Here is a 20,052-nt window from a genome sequence, read left to right as displayed (position 1 = left end):
ATTTGATCAAATAGAAAGGTTTCAAGCTGTGCAGACATTCTATATATCTGCAGGAACACAAAAGGGGTGTTGCCTAATAATGAGAAGAAAGTTTTTTTTGTTTGTTTGTTTGTTTGTTTTTGTTTTTGTTTTTTTCCCTGTAAGTTTTAAACTATAGCTGCTTTCAGAACTGAACTAATTGGAAGCCAACTTCCCTTGAGTTTGTAATATTTGAAAAAGTGCAGTGGTAGAGGTCAGTTTGCTTTTGCAGGTACAGCACTGATCATTCTGCTACTGTGATGTACTGTGATGATAAACATGGCTGTCACTCCTGTAGGATTAGTTCTGTATGTAAGATGTGTAATAGCTCAACAGCAGTGTTCAGATGTTTCCCCTTCCTATGAATATATTCTTTTCATAAATAGACTATATCCAATCTTTTCTAATATTAACATAATTCCAAAGTCGGTAATATATTTGTAAAAAAGCCTTTTCTCTTTTAAAATAGTTTTATTTACACTGAAAATGCTTATGATTGTTTTCAGATGATTTCAGGAGAGGTAAAAAAGAGGATGCAGTCTTTGACTCCTTATTCTCTGAGTTTGGGGCTATGACATACCTGCTTTGGTAACTCAAACCAGCTAACATTGGAAAGTTCAAATGCAACATGACTTTTAAAAATCAAGCCAAATTAAGAGAAAACACATTGTTTAGTGTGGAAATAAGTTAATATTACATGAATGTAGACTTTAGATTTCTTTGTTTTCACTAAGAGTTGGTCGGGCACTGGAACAGGCTCCCCAGGGCAGTGGTCATGGCACCGAGCCTGCCAGAGTTCGAGAAGCATTTTGCCAACACTCTCAGAAACATGGTCTGACTTTTTGGGTGGTCATTTGGAGACCCAGGAGTTGGACTCGATGATCCTTGTGGGTCCCTTCCAACTCAGGATATTCTATGATTCCATGATTCTTTAATGCTACCTTACAAATCTATTTTCTGTTCACATTTACTAAAAATATTTCTGCTATGCAAACATAGATTATTGAAAGCACAAGTAGTACTTTGACAATGCAGAAAAATCAGGTTTTGCTTGGCAAGCAGTAGTTACCCAAGACTTGAGAAGTGAACTCAGTGCGAGTATAAGAACGATTCCTAAGTCCCCCCGAGGGTAAGGCTTTGGGAGGCAGAGACTCATCCCTCTCTGCGCAGTGTTCACCCTGGCACCACACCTAACAGAGGGAGAAGGGGGTTTTGCAGGGGTGGCTTCATCTCCCTGGGCATCATCATTGACCAGAGCAGCCCACCCAACACCGCAGGCTGTACACAGAGGCCAGGTGGTCCCCACAGACCTGCATGCCGAACATGGCACGGCTCGCCCCTGGACCACGAGCACCCACCGCGGGGCGCAGAGGGGCAGACAGAGCAGGAGGCACAAGGTAGTGTGGAGCAGCTAACATCTCCCCCTGAAATGCCATTCTCCACAGGCACTGCCGGCACATGGGGGCTTCTTTTTTATTGTGTTGAAATGTGAGCAGTGGGGAAAAAATGGCATTTTTAACTAGTAAGACTTTGATGCAAGAAAATGAAGACCTGTATATTTAATTTGGCCCCATGACTGATTCTTCTCTGCTATGTCATTGTAGTGCTTCGGACACGTTTGTATGTGAAACATGCACAATTCTGCGTTTCAGACCCAGGGAGACAAACACTGATACCACTGCTGTCAGCAGCAAACCTCACTTCAGCTGCAGTTGTGCAAGGTGCAGTGTTCCTCCTTGTGGAGAAATCCTTTGCGGTTCTTCTTATTCAATAATTACACATTTTCTTCACCCAGCCCCTCATTACCTTCTCAAGCTCTTGCTTTCAATTCTAAACTGTATTTCCCTGTTGTTTTAAGGCAGTGGTTTGACATTATCTTATTGTTTTCTTTACAAATGTTAAGACCACACAATCTGAGCTCTGCTAACACACTGTATTATGCTACTAGTAGACAAATTTTAACATCACATCACATACATATTGCAGTTGCTGTTGGAACATGCCTTTTAAAAAATACCTTTATTGGATGAAATTGTCTCTTCCCCAAGAAAAATCTGGTTCTTCAATATAATTTATTATACCTTTTAAAATTCTGTCTGTTCAGTAAAATCTTTGCTACATTATAAATACCTGTAAAGAAAATATAATTTAAAATTCTGAGAGAAAACATTATTTTCCTTTTACATTTTTCACAGAACCCACACAGGCACCAAGGAAAGACTAACAATAAAAATAATTTACTCCTGTACAGTCTACTCTGGGTTGGAAACATTCAAAAGAGAGACTTTAAAGTTGTCCTCTTATGAAACTTTGGCTACAACATAGGAACCAATCTTAAAACAAAGTCTTATGTATTCCACCCATCTATATCTGAAAACTTCTTTCAAAGGCTGATTTGAGTGTTTGTAGTACTTTCCTCACTAACGTACTGGATTGACAACTGGCAAAAAACACCACTATCTGACAGAACCAGCCCCTGAATTTCACTGCACAGGACTAACAGTGGTCCTTTCTCACCAAATGGGAATATTTATTGTAGAGACAAACTCCCAATTCTGACAATTGAATTTTAGTGGAAATAAGTTAGTGCTCTCACTAACTGCTGCAGTAGCAGCAATTTCACATTCTGCTTGTTCAGTAGTTATGTATTGCCAGAAAGCTTGTGTGTTGAAGGGACAACATTAAAAAAAAAATGTTTTCTGATTTCAGTAACTTTTTCTTTTTTCACTTCTTATTCTAAGTAAATTTCTTAGCAGAGAGCAAGCGATTTAAGTTTAAGAGACATTCACTCTTGCAGTTGTTATTGTTGTAGCATGGAGTATAAATATGGAAGAATTCTTCAAATCAACTAAGCCATATCTATCTAAAGCTGGCAAAAACACAGACTGAGCCCCAGGTAGACATGAACCTACTAAAATCAAATGAATATGCAAAGATTTTTAAATCTTAAGTTTGGTAAGATAATTTTCAAAGTTGCCTTCAAGCAGAAATTACAGAATTTAGTGTGAAGTTTGAAAAATCTCTATCCAAACTGATGAATTATGAACAAAATATTCAATTTCTTTTTTAAGAGAAAGTCGGATCATTTTAAGGGATAGACAGTGAAGAAGGAACATTTTTTTCTAGAATGTCTGGAAAATGTCTAGTCTACATTTCTACATTTCTACATTTGAACGGTAGATGAGAAAGAGAGAGAGAAAAGTAAAACCTAGTCAGCACTTGTTTGTATTATCTTTAGCACTGCATTGAGACACTAGGAATTTTCATTTCCTTGTAGTAGATCCTCTCCTATTTCTGAGCACCCAGCCACGCATTGCTGTTTTTGTTTGTTTCTTTTTAATTATGAATAGCAAAACAGTAAATCAATCTTGACTCCAACCTTAAAGAGGTATGTGTGGAAAACTGTCATTAGATGCCATATGATGCCATTCCTATCATTCTACTGTATATGATACCATGTATAATTTTTTCCACTTGGGAGAGGGTGATAGACCTTTCTGGCCACTCTGCTTCTCCCTTCACTACTTTTATTATATTCTGAAAGGGTCTCACCATGTTCTCACCATTTTGCATTTTCCTGTCATCTCACTTTTCATCTTTAGTCTCTTATGACTGCTAAAGGTAGGCAGAAACCTGCCCTTCCTGCTCTCCGAAGCTACTCCGTTTCCTCCTCTTTCACTTTCCCCTTCCTTCTTTTCCTCTCCCTCCTTCATAACCCACGCAGTTTTTTCCTCCGTTTCTGACTCCCTTCTCCTGGGTGTTTTTTCATTCATACACCTCCTTCCCCCTCCCCCCCATTCATTTTGCCTTACCTTCCTAGGTATTTGGGAAACGTTACAATTCACCACAGATACTCCAAAATGCACTCATTAGATGTTCTCTGCTGGTATAATTTCCCTTTCTACACTGCTTTGGTCACAGTTTAAGGAAGGGGCAAAACGATCCTGGCTTTGTTGCCCTGATTGCTGCAGATGTAGACATCTGAGGAGGCATTTATATTACTCAACTTTAGAAATCTAACCGAGGCTCCAAAGGTAAGAGATTGTTTCCCCAAAGTTCATCCAGTCAATAAAAATAAATGAGTACTCCAGCAGGTAATTCAGAACCAGTGCAAAAACTAGTCAAGTGCTCTTAAGTGCTATCTGTCTTCATTAGCTACATGCAGCCTAGAAAAACTAAGCTCATAATTCAGGCACTTCATTTAGGCAGTTTAAGTTCGGTGGTGAGAATCCCCATGGTCTGGAATGTGTTGTTTGGAGCTCTTTTACATTAGAGTATGTCTGTCTGTAGTCTAAATCATTAATAACCTCATCAGTGTTCACTGATGCTCCAATCCAATTCCAGTTTCCCAGCTGCTCCTTTGCAGGAGAACAGAAGGGTAAGAGTGCATTGTTGTTTGGAAAAGGAACAAAAAAATGAAATAAAAAATAAAAACAACTGTGAGGGAAGAGGTACTTGCTGCAAGTATTAAATCTTGAATAAATGCCGAATATAAGAAAGACTACACTATTCATTACAATTCCAGGGATGAGAGTATATCCCCAAAGCTTTGGCAGTTCAGTTCAAAACTGCTTAGTAATTCAGCTTTTGAATCCTACTTCATGCTAAGGGAATAGGGTGGAAGAATAAGTAACGTGAAAATTGTTTAAAATAGAGCATTAGTATTTTCAGGGGAATACTGCTGCATTTCATGCCTGAGGGGGCAAATCTACTCTGATGGTAATGAAGAAAGTCTTTGAAAAAAGCTATTACTAAAAAGCATGAGTTTACTGCCTTATCCTCCCACACCTGTTTTTTTCCTTCCTTGATATTTGTGTTAAATATGAAGCAATCAAAGCAGCAATTACACAACTAGAGCATACAATAGACTTCTGAAAAAAAATAAAAATGGAGGTGGGGTGGGGAGAATGAATATTTCCAACTCAGCGCCATACCCTATAGTTTAGTTTCCTTCATTTATGATATCAACCAAGGCTTGCAGCAGTCTATCATCTCTATGCTTGTATGGTTTGGCATTGTAAAAAAGATCAACGTAGTCACTGTACAGGCTTTCTTCTGAGTCTTTTAGCTGGGAGGGCTTGTTTAATTTTTCAAGGGCCTGATAGAAATGTTCAAACGGAATGTTTAACTTCTCACTTGCAGTCTTCTTTGGCAGTCGCTTCTCAGCCATCTGTCTGCTAAAAGCACTTTGCAGTAAGTGTAGCATAGCCTCTGATGGGATTTTATCTTCTGCTTTGTCACTGTTACTACTAGTATCTTCTGTGACTTTGATTTTTTCACTCAGGTTCTCCTGTGTGGTGTGGTCCTAGAATGCAGATTGGCATAAGAGAGGTTAAGTGTCAAAGCAAAACTGTCTGGATTCTGATTTCCTCCGATTAGTGATTTTCATGTATGTGTGTGTAGATATAATTTTTTTCACTTAGGAGCCACTAACATCTAGAAAAGAACTAGATCATTTTATTCCAAAGCAGACTGTCATTATTCATTCAGACTGTCATTATTCATATTCAAACAGACCGCATTGCATATAGTATGAAATCTCCCTCAGGAAGATTAGGAAGTTAACTTAGGGTAAGATAACTCAGGAAGATAACTTAGGAAGTTACAAATTCAGATCCCACAGCAGCAGCAGGATACAACTTGTCATTTTACAGCAAGATTTGTCCCAGTCTCACAAATACTCCTGGTTGTACTGTGGGAGACAGCTCCTCAGCTGTCTGTCTGGAGCAAGCACCTGCAGTGGCGATGGCAACTCTGAATGTGCCACATACCCTTGTGGAAAGGACTGAACTAATGCCTCCGTATTACCTGCTCTGTAGTAATCATTTCACCTGGGAAATGACAAGTAATGTACGGCTAACCCATGGACATGACATGTATCTTAGCAAACTCCGGAAGACTATTGCCAAATACAGATGTACAGAGAAATTGCTGAGGCACAACCTCATTTAAACACTGTTATGCCTCCCATGCAGCAATATATGGCTGCGTATCGTCCTCATTTGCACTGGGTCTCTCTTTCTAATGGAACTTGAGCTGTTTTTTAGTATGTGTCTACCAACCTTCTCCTATAGCACCTCCTGAATCCAGTTTTATTTTCTTCCAAGTTTATTTTACTGCACATAGCTGCCACAACTGTGGACACTTAATTTTATGCATGTGAAAACCATAATTATGTCTCCCTCAATATTCTCCTCTGTAACCTTGCTGAAGAAGGTTAGTCTCTCTGTTATTTACAGACATCCTAATTACCTGATGGGGAGATGAATAGATGTGATGTGATTAAGTATGCTGACGAAAAAAACATAATCAAGCATTTTGAAAGTATACAATATTATCATCATGAGCATCCAGAAAATCGCTGGTATTCTCGGGAGCCTAGAATACATTTGTTTTCCATACAGCACTCTACCTTAAAGGTAAGGAAAGGATGAAAAAGGAGCTGGCAGCAACAGGTCCACTTAACTGAACTATCTCAGTCAGTGAGTTCCTGACTTTTGTGATGCTTCTTTGTTACAAACCTGCTTCCAAACTCCCTTGAAGCACTCCAGCAGGCTCCTTTGGGATCGAACACTTGTTCTCACTAGAATTACATAAATTTAATGTGTCTGTCAGTGGTGCATTCCTCCCTCCTTGTACCACTCAACTGCATTAGCTGTTGAGTTCATAGCGTTAGTATCAATACCTTCTTTCAATCCTAAAACTGTTAGGTGTTGGCACATGAAAACAGAGACTAATAAAAACACCAGTTGCTGACTCTGAGAAAATTAGAACTTGCAAAACTCACAAGTGTTCAGGGGCTAGAGGAAATGAATACAGAACGAGTATGTGTCTTCTTCTTAGGGAAAAAGCCAGGATTCTCCTACAAATTTAAAAATACATACAGAAAACAATTACTGTGACGCTACCTCTATGAGGTCTGTCATCTTCTCCACTCCTCTTCTGTCATTTTGCACAGCATTGTAGGATGTGTATACACGTGGCTGCTTCATATGTTCAGGCTGGGTAGTAGTGCCATGCAAAATCAATTTCCAATTTACAATCCTTCCTTCATTTTGTATTCTTCTGGACTAAAGGACAAGCACGGCATTAGCATAGGTTCTCAGGATGTAAGAGGAAAAAACAGAGGACACTCGCTCAAAAAGCAGAGAGAATTCAGTAAAATAAACAATAAAGCTTTCAATATCTAAATTTAGAGCATGATTTGTAAGCACCAAAAGACTAATACATTAGAGACAGAACATATCAGAAGGTGGGATTTAATGCAATGGCTTGACTGCTCCAAGTATTCGTATTTTGAGGTAATGTAATTTTTAATTGATCATGTAATCATCAATGGAATTTCAAATCACAACACAAAATTACTGAAGTGTAAGTTTGTGTTATTGGTATTAGATCACTAAGCCATTCCTTTGCAATTTTCTCACAAGAATTACCACTGAAACAGTAGTTTGGAATAATATTCTGCGGTAGTGTACAATAGCCATCTAAAACACAGTCTGTGGAGGTGAGCTACAAATGTTTTGTCCATTAGTTTTGCCAATGGTATTTAAATAGAAGAAAGTGGAAGAGAAGGGTACAGAGGACAGTGAAACTCTATTTTTCCAAAGCTTCTTCCAGAATTTTTGCTTGGTCGTTTATTGACTGAAGAGAGCTGCTGAAGCTCTTCTTTACTAAGTTTATGCCAAAGTTTACATATGTAATTTATGTGGCAACTAAATTACCAGTAACTCTGCATGCCAATCCCTGATTTCAGGTGAAGGCACTAATGTGAAAACTTATTTCTGGAATCACAAAACCCTATAAACTAAGGAAAAAATCCATTGTTTCTTGCAGACAAAAACTTGGTTTATTGTAGATTGCAGGAACCACCATCTTGACAATGAAAACTAAAAGATAGTTACATACATAATGCCTTCTTAGCTTCCTTCCTTCCCCCCCCCAAAAAATAGAATAAAGGCATTATTTTAGTTACTAAGAGCAGGATATCTGTAACCATGGGGTTATCTCTAAGCCTACAGTATTAACACTACACTGTTGATAATAATATTTACTTCTACTGCCTTGTCCATCTGCTCAGTATTCAGCATCATCCTCCTGATTACAATTCAAGGCCAGTAAGGGTTGGAGACTCAGTGTCTGGTAGGAAGCACTCGGTTTCTTGCAGGATCTGATCCTTAATGACAAGCTGATTAACAGACAACTTCAATGAAATTCTCCAGAGATGACTGAGCCTGATCACTCTCACTTTGAAGAGAATGATTTTTCAGTTCCCTATCAAACAGATTTCTTCTGTCTCACTGTCGCAATCCATATTCCCAAGCACTTTTAGTAAACTTATTTATTTTATATCTGTAGATTTCTTGGCTTTAATTCTTAAAGGTTGTTCAGCAGTAATTACTCTGAGAAAGAGGTTAGGGAAAGATATATATCAGAATAGCTCTATAAGGTCACCAGAAATTCATTAATTCCAAGGGGTTTGAGTTAATGAAAATTATGCACATGTACCAAGAGGAGACTATCGTCTATCATGTGCTCTTTTCTGCAGAAAAAAAAAAAAAAAAACTAATTTGCAGTTAATCATATGTAAATTTGATTACATACTTCATGAATCACAAAAAATTATATTAAGAAATGACTTCTTTCAGTGACATATGATGTGAGAAAAACATAGGCATGAAACTCCTTTTGACAGGTACATGTCAGTGGAATGAGTACAGCGCTTTGCATTCATGTTAGAACAAGAAAATCTGACTTTATCTTTTTTTTTATGCAGTTTCTACAGATGAGCCAGTCTTTAATCTTCAATCCAGATGGATGCTCCATTTAAATAAACTCTTGCTGTAGCTTCCTTAATGAGAAGATTCACTATTCAACATACTTGATAGTGGCTAGTGATCATATTCCGTGTTAGCTCTCAAACTTAACAAACATACTTACCACATCAGTAATTCTTAACACCCAGGTGCCTGTTGGATTCTCTCCCCACGTGTGAACAGACATGAAGTCCCAGTTCTTAAAGCCATTGGGAGATTTATCTCTCTCTCTCTCAGCCAGTAAGACAGTGCTGGTCCCTGTGTTAGTGCAAGATCAACAGCAGTGAGTGTTCATATGTGTACGCTTCTGTTTGTCACTTAGCTTGGTTTGCAAACTACTTAGTGCAAAGGTAACCTGGAAAAACAGCATTTAGCCATGGCTAGGGGAATGGGAAACATGCTACCTCTGGTCACTGGGTATTTTATCAAAACCAGCTCACACAGAATTGAAAACCAAAGCCTTATCCTGAATTCATCATTGTATTTTTTGGGGGGGAGTGAATGTAAAATGTTACAGCCCAGAACTCCAACAGGGCAAAAACTATTTGTATTGTTATTATTATTACAAAATGCTACAGTTCAAAAAGCATTTCTGCAGCAGAAGAGACTCTAATGCAGAGCAGAAGATTTTTTTGTGTTTATTTGCATATAAGGAGAGAGCATGGAAGCTATATTTATGTAATATGGAACAAGAGAAGCCCCAGGGAGACTGATCACAAGCTATAAATACATTTAAAGGTAACACTGTAAATAAAGAAAAGGGATGACATATATTTAGTAGGAATGTTTTACAGGAAGGTAAAAAAAAAAAAAAAGCAGCAATAACTAAAGGATAGTTCAGTCATAATAGCAACATGGTAGTATTGTGGGGGCAGCAATACTTGACTATTGCTACCTCAACTAAACCCACAGATATACATATGCAGATGAGGAACAAATTACTGTCATCGGTCTTTCAAAAAGGGGTGTTTTACTGAGATGAAGCCAGGCTTCCTATGTATTAGCAATAGAAGGAGGAAAATATCTCTGTAAAAGTAGAAAGAGCTCCATGAAGTGCCTAGAGACAGTCCATCTATATGTCCCAACCCAACACTTATCTAAGACGGAATTAAATTAGAAAACACCACCAACAATCAAGGGAAAACAGATTACAGCAACATTGGTCCCATAAGACAAAAGCTAAACTCAGAAAATGAAGAATTAATGATAGGGTTAAAAGGAATCCCAGACAAGGTAGGCTTTGGAAGAATACTGTATGTACAGTATCTAAGCCTGCTTTGAAGTGAGGTCATGCAACAATCACATCAACAAGGCATTAGTAGTTTATTATATGCAAATTCTTAGATTACCCTTTAATATCAGTAAATTAGATTAGACCAACGTTTAAATTCAAATCTGAAAGTTTATCTGTTTTTTGTTTTGTTTTGCTTTTTAATAATATCAGCAGATCTGACAGAAGATCTTACTCTCTATGAAGTTATTTATACTCTTTCTTCTTTCTTTTCGTTCTCCTTATTTCAGGGCACTGTCAAGATCACTTGCTATGTTGTAGCATACCTATTATAGTTGTACTATGGTGCCAAATACAGACTTTTTTTTACATTCACCAATGGGGAAACAGGTGAAATCTAGGGAGTCAGATTTCTTGAGTTTTCCATTAGGGCATTAAATCACAGGAAGGCTGATAAGCATTACAATCTGATACCTCCAGGAACTCTCTGTTTTCACAGGTCCTGGTGCTAGAATGTGACACATTAGAAACAGTGCCTTCATTTCTGAAGTAATCGTCTTCTTACAAAAATAATCCAAAATGCAAGAAGAATGGAAAAGGCATTCAAAGAACTAGTTCTCGTTCCCAGGATGCTTTGTCCTCACATTCACCTGTTGGTTGTGCCTAGATTTGTCTAATGATGTATTTAACTATTTTTTAATCCACTGAGAAACATACAAGTAGTTTTAATGAAATGTTACACACCACAGCGACAGAAACTAAGGATGTCTTAGCTTCCCATACCTGATGGAGACACCAGGGTGACATGAAGATCACCTCTACGGGAATATTCAATTGTTGCCTCAAGCTGCACATGCTCCAGGGATGCAATTGAGTTTTCTTGACCCTCACAGGCTTTTGTGGGAATTTCAATGATGACTTCCTCATTTGCTCTTAATAATCTGGCAAAATTACAGTAAATATTATTGACAGAAACTCTAGATTCTGGATCATTATGTGAAGCGTAGAGACAATAACAATCATTTAAGAATGGTGGGAAAAGAAGTAAGGAAAAAAAAAGGTTTTTTTGAATGTCCCCACGAAAACCCTGGGAGTTCTGAATGTACAGAAAATACTGAAGTGGATCAAGTTGTGTGCACTGTATAAGTTACAGTTCTGCAACCCACCCTGGAAGCAAGCAAGTCTGGGTAATTGAGTTTCTGTCAGCACTTTGCTGTTCCACAGAGACTACAAAAAAAAAGTCTTTGCAGTCAGCTACATCACATGACTCTATCAGACTTAGACTTAGCTTCCTCATAGAAATATGCAATAGAGCTGTTATCATAAAGTTAAAACATTGCATCAGGCATAGTGCTTTTTATCTTTTGTGGTTAATGCCATCTCTAGAAAAAAAGGCTTACATCCTCCATACGTGCTCATGCATAGCTTTCTCTGCACAATTTCCTTTACTTCTAATGAGAAAGGTATCTAAATGATCTAATGATTAGGGTATCTAAATCTCCATAGAAATCATTCAGAACTCAAAATATTGGGATCTTTGTTTTTATAATGTCACACAGAAGACTGCAATAAAAATACATAAGCAGCAAGTATTGCATATACCAGAACTAGATCAACACTCGGTGGAAAGGAGAGGGCTCATAAAAACAAATTGATAGTAAAACAGCATAAATTGCAAGGTTACCAAGCAGTGACACTCCAAAACACCATAATATGTTTTTACAGACAGACTTTTAGTGCACTCACATGGTATAATTTCTGTCTTTGAAATATCTGTATTTATTCTAAAGAACAAACACGTAAATGAACAAGTAGAGACAAAAACATTCTAGATATCCTTACTCATTAATCAGGTTAGTGATTTGTGATTAAAGCTTGTATGTTGAGCTCAGTTTAGGCTCACTGTACTATGAGCACTTGTGAATATGGCTTGTAACTCTTTTCAGTGAACCTTTGAAACACGTGTTTCATAAGAGCAGTGCTATGGATGTGACTAAAGCTAGGTATACCACCCTGATTTCAACATACCCTATGCATGTCACAGGAGAAGAGTTGCTAAGACTACTACAGGTGTTCCTTTAAAAAAAATCTCTGAAAGACTTTGGCATCTTTTTGATCATCTGCTGATAGCAGTCTAAACATTCTTATCAGATCAGGGTCAGTTTCACAGTATCGTTCATACACGCATTGTCTGTAAAAGCAGAGATAATGATCTCATTTTTGTGAGAGTTCATGCTATCGATGTTCATCAGTCTTACACTAAAAAATAGCAAGCAAGAAAATGCTGCTTGCCTGTCCCTGGAGGAATACAGTAGGACAAAACCAAATGAATCAAAAGAAATCTCTTAGTCTGCTTTCGAGTGATCCATGCACAATACTATTCTTCAGGCATTACTAAAATAGATGTAAGCCTAGCTACTACTAACACACATTCTTACCTTGGTTCAAAGCTTTTGTCCTTCACAATACACTCTCTCTTTTCTGGTACACCTTTCCATCTTTTGGGATCAGCTAAATCCACCAACGCATTGGCATTGAGTAGTCCAAACCCAAATCGGCTGTTTACCATCAGTCCCGCTCCATTCTTTTTCCATCCTGGATTGCCAGCCAGTGGATCATATTCTGAGGTCCAGACTACCAGGTGCTGCATATCCCTCCATGTTAGATTTGGACTGTTGAGAAAATGTGCCCGGTTAATTGTCTCGAGACTATCTGTCATATTTCTCTTTAGTTTGCAATATTAGTTTGCAACAGAAAGTGTTTTAAATGTACACGGTACCCTATTATTTTAAAATATAGAGCACATTGCATGTATATTCTTCCAATACTTCTTCAGGTAAACAGGACTACTATGTAAATGAAGAACTGCTGTCTAGCAAGACCAGAGTCCATTAGTTCAAACTATTTAGGCACTTAAATTTATCTAGCAAAAATAGTATTTCCCACCAGTCTTTATAGAAACTGGTGGGAACTTTGAAAATTGACTGGGCATTTGAGTCATTTGTGATTAACTCTACCCTTTAAAATATGGTCCCTGGCTTATGTCATTAAAGGAGTATGCAATAGAATAGGGAGTCGAACACACACCATTCAAGTGCTAAGCCTACACCATGTCTAAGTGAAAAGGCCATTGTCTTGTCAACAATGTGCCAACATTGTCTTGTCCTGCCCTGTTCTTTACCTCCACCTCTAAGTCATAGTTCTGGCTACCAGCCCTGCAGGGTGTGAACCTGCCTGCTCCCTGCCTGCTCTGAAAGCTGAGCTTCGGTACCTTCCATTTTATGTCTCATCACCGGCAGGAAGGGTTCTGCAAATTGACTAAGCACTTCACTTAAACTCCTGCAACCTATTGTCTTCAAATTACGCTCCCTTGGCAGAAGCGCACCCTCACTGCCTTTAAGTGCAATTGACCGGCTCGGCAAACAATTGTTGCCAGCGCACTAAATGGACTAAAATTACTTGGTCATCACGTTTTATTTGCGTTGGTTCTGACTTGCTAGGAAGGTGTTGAGGCAAGTAGCTGCTTATTTCTGTCATGAGGCTGAGCAAGTCCGACTGGCAAAAAGTGGAGCAGCAGCATGAGATGGTGTAACTTTCAGGAACGCAATATTTGAGGGAAGATAGTGGGGCGGCTGAAGAAGACGAGTTTCAACAGTAATTTTGTGACATCTTACTTTGCCTCCAGAGCCAGAGCAAAAATTCCTGCTGCCAGTGGTGCAGATGCAGAGGTCCCAGTGTGAGTCTCTGTACACTCGTTGTGAAGATCAGCACTTGTCTGACAGAAAAACAACAAAAAATTGTCTGAAAATATTAAGATTGCATGAATAAACAGTTGTAAATACAGTCAATCCATGCTCACAAACATAACTACGTATCCTTTACTTGGTGCGTATTAATACATTCCTCACCAGCAAAGTGATGGATGTTTAAATCTGTTCATATTTCAATCCTCTCTTTTTTACTTCAACTATAATTTTTGTATCAAAATGCTTTGTGTTGGAACAAAATACTCCCACACCGAATATCTTATTTTATTCTAAGGTTTCACAATAAGTGTTTCAGGCTTACTGGTGAATCATAAAAACAGATCATTGTGTTGGGCCTAGAACATTTAAAATTACTGCTTGCTGGAAAATTACTCATAGGATTAGTATTAGTGTTCTGCTCCCTCTTCAGCAGAAGAACTATAATTTGCAATGAAACATGCTTTATTTGGCAATTAAATACCAAACTCATCTGTCCACAAATCTCTAGATATGCAAAGAGGCAACATCAAGACCTTCACATCTCGGCTATGAAGACTAGTCAGCTAGGAAGTACTGATCCATGGCTAATTTGGAATGACATTGTTTTAATCCCCATCCATGTAGTTTACTGTAAAATTACCATCAACCAGAGCTGAACAGAAATTATAGGTCCTTCAACATTATTTTATCACAGCAAAGTTCTTTAGTACATGTTATTTCTTGCACCATTAACGAAGGCACAGACTGATCTGTCCACTTGCTGAGTACCTTTCACAGGTTTCAAAGCATCATTGTTGCTGTCACCAGTGGGAACTGAGGGGCTAAAAATCTTACAAAAGGTAAGTGTTGGAGTGACAATGTATACCAGAGGTGCTGACTGATACGGGTACACTAACTCCACAAGTTTTTTGCTTATAGTCTCAATCTCTCCTCATGAAGAATGGGACCATCTCCATCAAGAGCCCTCCATCATACACAGATATCAAAAGATTTCACGCATGCGGATTTAATTTCTTTGATACAACGATATTGTTTAGCCATTGCTCTGCAGTAGATGTTCTGAGAATACAACCACATCCTGGAGTACAAATCCCTTACTGTTTCGAAATGAAAGCACTAAGCATGCAAAACACATGTAAAACAGGTAGTCAAAACCAAGCATTTAAGAGCTCTCACTTGTTATTTGCATATATAACACATTTCTATGTTTTGTTCTGAATCTGGTAAAAACAACCTACAATTCTTTGGTCAGTATAATCCCCACTGCTGTATGCTGTGGCCAGAGTTGAAGAGCACTTCTCTGCATACCAGGGAGAAAGGCCTTGCTGAGAAGCACTGCTAATGGAGATAGTGTAGATACTATCAGTGTAACCATCACAGTCACAGTTGTCACCCTGACGACCTCCATTCCCAGAAGCCCATACAAAAATGGAGCCTTTTCCATTTCGGCCCTAGAGGAAATGAAACAGGTGGTTATAAAAGAGATTTCGTAATATATTCTTAGCAACTGCTCCTGTCCCCTCCTCTCCCCCCAACATGAAAGCCTAATACATCAAATATTTTCAGGTAGAAAAGGATAATTTTCCACTGTAGAAGACAGAGACAGAAGGAAACAGCTACTCGTGATTTTCTACCTCATACCCTATAGTACAATCTTTTAGCTTGTCTGTATCTTTTAGCTTGACTAGTCTACATTTACTGTCCATGGACAGTAAGTTTCTTTAAAATAGGTTTTAGTGTTAAAAACAGAGTCTATGATCAGCAGAACAGTTTTCCCAAATAACAGTGTTTCAGTCCTGAACACTTCTAGGAAAAACGCCTTTTTTTTTTTTTTTAAAAAGAAATAGCTAGTTCATCAGGAGTTATTTCACTTGCATTTCTTGTAATCACAGAGGTATGGTAAACGGTATAAATGATGTACACAATACGACTTTTCCACCAATTTCTTTTTTTGTAATGAAGCCTTGCACTGTTGGCACTCACTGAAAAACAGCAACAGTAAGCACGTCTGTTTGAAAAGCCTCCCTTCTCTCACAAATCCGTGGGCCAGCACCAGCAGGCTCAGGACATAACCATTTTCATTCCCTGCTCTGGCCCCCAGAGAGTAATGAGGTAGCAGCAGCTAACAACTGATGCTGACAGCTGACAAGAGAATGCTGCAGCAGCACGTAAACCATCACAGCTATCACAGAGGAAGCGTATAGCAGCCATTCAGCCTTCAGCTGTGCTCATCCTTCAGAGGAGAAAATATGTTTCATGCGAAAAGCAAAAGTTCATTTTTTATTCGTTATTAATATATGTATATTCACTGGAAAGTGCAGTTGAAATACAGGTTTTTATCACCCTCACCCCACAGATAAGATTTAAAGTTATTCGTGCGTGGCCTAAGCGACATTTGCAGCACTTAAAACATTAGAAATAAAGAAAACAGAAAAATAGGCCGTACTCTTTGAGATACAATTGCTAAAATGGGAAGGGCAACCCACGTGAATTACAGAAAATGAGATAATATCTTCTTTTGAAAATAAAGGCTGCAGTCCAGAAAAGCAATGGTATATGTAAACAGATGATTTGATTTCTCTTGGAGTGTTACCAATGCCTCTCAGATGCTTAAGGGTAAGCATATGCTTAAGTGTTTTACTGGACAAGCAATAAACGAGTCAAGGATGAGACTCATTGGCAGCTCTATCACTGACTGACTAAAAGGGATGGAGAGCATCCAGATCCATGCATGAGGGAGCCTGACAAATTAGTGGATAAATTTGTTCCCCTCAGTAAATAAAACAAGTTGTAAAAACAGGTACATTCTTCACAAAATAACCTGATTTTTCAGAGTATGACCACCAAACTTTGGTTCCTAATTATTGCCTTTAATTATCCCTTTTCACTAACTGCCTACCTATGGACTTAGATCCCTGTTTATCACCAACCCACCCCTCCCACCCTCCATTCTTCCCTCAGAGTATGCTTGTCAGTTGTCAGACTCCTTTCTTCTCCTTCCTTATCTGCTAATGTTAACTGCTCTATTTTCAATACCCTCCCTTGGTTTGCTCCTGTCCTTCAAGCTTTCTCTCTTTCTCTCCTTTCTTGTCTCTGACTAATACAGACTTCCTCTCTGTATTAGTACCTGTCCTTCTTTAGATATCTTTTCACTGGCAATAGCAAGAGCAGCTTTTTAATACATCCCCAGCAGCTTTCTCTTTGTACACTACTGATCATCCAAAGAGATCAAAGGAGGATAACGTAAAACAGAACTGTAAAACCACTGTTTCCAATACTCTTCATCATGCATTTTTACTATCTTGAATTTAATTGGATCATGATATGCACCAATTTATAAGCACAATACAAGCCCATCCACAGGGTGCTAAAATGCATAGTTATTTCACACAGCAAAATATTCACAAAGCAGAAATTTTGTATTAAATTTTTATAGGCTTTCAGTGCAGAAATCCAATTACTGTTCAGTGCAAAACAAGCAGCAGAGAAGAGTGGGGGTAGGGCAAGACAAAGGCAGCTAAAGTAGCAACAGAAAAAGAAAGCTTATCTGTAGAGAATAGCAGCTAAAACGGGCTTAGAAGGCTCTAATAGTGCTTTTTTAAAAGTCCTGTTCTAGCTAGTAATTTCTCTGACCAGTACTATTAAAATATCTTTTTTCCTTTTTAAATATGTTTAAATGAATAGAGTGCAAACCATTTTCATTTCCTGCCTGATATGAACCATTTTAAAATCCTGTTCTCTGCCACATTTCATTGCATTTTTTTCTTAAGTATCATACCTGTTTTATCCCATACTCAAAAGCCTTCTGTGCCAGTCTCCCAGGTCCCTCAACAGTTTTACCATCATCATTAGGTCCCCAGCTTGCACTGTAAATATCCACGTGTTCTGGATTGAAACCAATTGAACTGGCTTCAATAGCATCAGTGACTATTCCATCCAGCATACGTATACCTTAACAGAGAAAAACAAGCAGACTGTATTTACTGTCTGTTTCCTCTTCTTCGTCTTTGTTACCTGATCGTAAATTTTATAGCAAAATTAATCTATAAATATTGTACCACAGACTACTGCTGTTCATTTGAATAATACTCAGGGCAGTTAATGTCAGTGTAAAATAGTACACTTACCCTTTATTTGTAGAGCTTGGTGCTCTCTACAAACATTAAAAAAATAATAAATCCTAAAATTTGGTTGCACCTTATTTACCTCTTTCTCTGTTTTTGCAGAAGACCAGGAAGATGATGTTCTGTTTACTGTTCCTGCTTTCTTTTCATTACAATGAGCTTTCTCATTGTAATGACCTTCTTCTTCTTCTTTTAAAACCATAACAGAATTCTCTTCTCAAATTGCTATAATATCACTAAAATTGAATAGATTTTGTCAACATAATTTTTAAGAGTTTTAGTTCAAAGATGTAATTCTGACTGTTCTGACTAAAGCACCGTCCTCTCTGTCATTAAGCCATTTTGCTGTCTTTGTGATGCTATTTCACAAGCTCTTCAGTCTTCACCACAAAAAACGTTCACTGTTGCTTTACTACCGTATTCTTCCTACTGTGAGAGATCCAGGGATGCTAGTGATATCTAGCCATTAATGTTTTATTAGCAACTGCATTATCTAATCTTCTCCAGATCAAGCCTAATCACAGCGGTACTTAAAATTCAGCGGCAGGCAGTGGCTCGCCTGCACTGGCCCCCTGCTCTGCAAGCCCCTAGCTCTGCAGTGGGATTGCTACCACCATCCGGCGCTGGGTGAGGACAGAAACCCCTGCCATGTCATGGCTCTCCCAGCAAGAGCAGCAACGTAACGGTTAGTGGAGTCGGGGTTCAGCCCGTGTTTTCAAGCGATGAAAATGTCAGGGTTCTCCCAAACTTGGCAAGTTTGTATGACAGCAGCTGCACCGTTACTGGCAGCTGGTGAATTGTGAGGACTGATTTTCTGGCATTTTCCACAAAATGGGGATATTTCCAAAGCATGCCAGGAAGAATGTGACAGTGCTATACAAAAAGAAAAAAAAAAAAAAACACCTTCCCCTTGCAGCTCTCTGTTTTATTCTTTTTTATAGTTAAGCAGGAGAAAGGGCATAATTCTTTCCCCAAATGGCTGCCCTCTAAGACTCTTAACACCTCTGAAAGAAAGCTGAGCTTTATTATTTCATATCAATTAGTAGCAAAAAAGAGACAAAGGAGTTAATCTGTTCAACCACTGCTACTCCACTATCACTCATAAAGCTGGGAAAAGAATCAAGGTGCATCCTGTGCATCAGGTTCCACAAACACCTCTTGCCCTGAATAGGCTTAAACTCATAACATTTTGAATATTCCTTTTTCAGCTAGCTCAGAATTGTGAGTTTCTGTCATACATGTGTGCTGTAAGCAAAGATCTGCCTGTGTGGAAATGACTGCAACACTCTGGACACTGGGTTGTAACATATCATGAGATACTGGAAATGCAGAGAGACATTTCCCAAACAAGAAGACAAAGCCAATTCCACTGATAAATAATGTAGTAAGGAAGAAAACATGCACAATGGCAATGCATTGATAAAAAAACAGCTCAGTAGAAAACAAATAAACAAACAAAAAAAAACACCAATACTGTCATGTCTTTATGACCTCCAAAAATACTGCTTGTTTAAGTCAACTTGGGGATTTGATGACTGCAGTGATATTTCCCTAAGCAGATTCCAATTATCTGCTCTTGCATAAATTCTTCCACATGCTTTCTCTCATCATCAGTCCCACAAATTCAAAAGCAGGCAAAGCCCAAGGTAATTTCAGACACATACATGTATCTGCATGGCAGAAGTCTATTTTTAGCAGCACATCACTATGTGGGAACTCTCAGCCCAGTCCTTTGTGAAATGGAACTTCTTAATCATTTGATTTCCATGGCAGCACCAGAGAAATATCGTAGCACAGTGCTGCGGTTAGATATGCACAAAGATATACACACTCTGCTTTACTCCAAAGGTGATAAATACACACATTTCTTAGCTCTATACAAAACAAGAGGTTAATGTTAAATGAAACTGAAAGGTGTCACTTTTAAAATTGACATTAAGAAGTATTTGTTTCACACAGCACATAGGGAAGGCCTGTGGGATTCATGGCCACAAGCTGTTGAAAAGATTTACACAGATTTCAGAACAGGGCCAGACGTTAATGTACTAATAGGAATGCTCGAGATTATTAAAGTTACTATTTTCATGGAAAATGAAAAATTTTGAATTCAATGTTTT

The 20,052-nt window shown here is 38.4% G+C and overlaps 1 protein-coding gene across 1 annotated transcript in view; it reads right to left on the bottom strand.

The window, feature by feature from the left end:
• Positions 1–484: 484 nt before the first annotated feature.
• PCSK1 (proprotein convertase subtilisin/kexin type 1) overlaps positions 485–20,052 on the bottom strand; it is a 31,787-nt gene continuing 12,219 nt past the window's right edge. The window contains exons 7-14 of the mRNA XM_083816284.1: positions 17,590–17,762; positions 15,050–15,262; positions 13,740–13,840; positions 12,504–12,737; positions 10,849–11,006; positions 8,959–9,092; positions 6,927–7,088; positions 485–5,323 (exon numbers count right to left, since the gene is read on the bottom strand). Coding sequence (XP_083672410.1) covers positions 4,961–5,323; positions 6,927–7,088; positions 8,959–9,092; positions 10,849–11,006; positions 12,504–12,737; positions 13,740–13,840; positions 15,050–15,262; positions 17,590–17,762 — 1,538 coding nt within the window. The 3' untranslated portion in view covers positions 485–4,960. The remainder of the gene's footprint in view (positions 5,324–6,926; positions 7,089–8,958; positions 9,093–10,848; positions 11,007–12,503; positions 12,738–13,739; positions 13,841–15,049; positions 15,263–17,589; positions 17,763–20,052) is intronic.

This window comes from Anser anser, assembly GCF_964211835.1.
Source record: "Anser anser genome assembly, chromosome: Z".
NCBI lineage: Eukaryota > Metazoa > Chordata > Aves > Anseriformes > Anatidae > Anser > Anser anser.
Note: the sequence above shows the minus strand (reverse complement) of the source record. Positions and strands in the feature narration are given on the sequence as shown.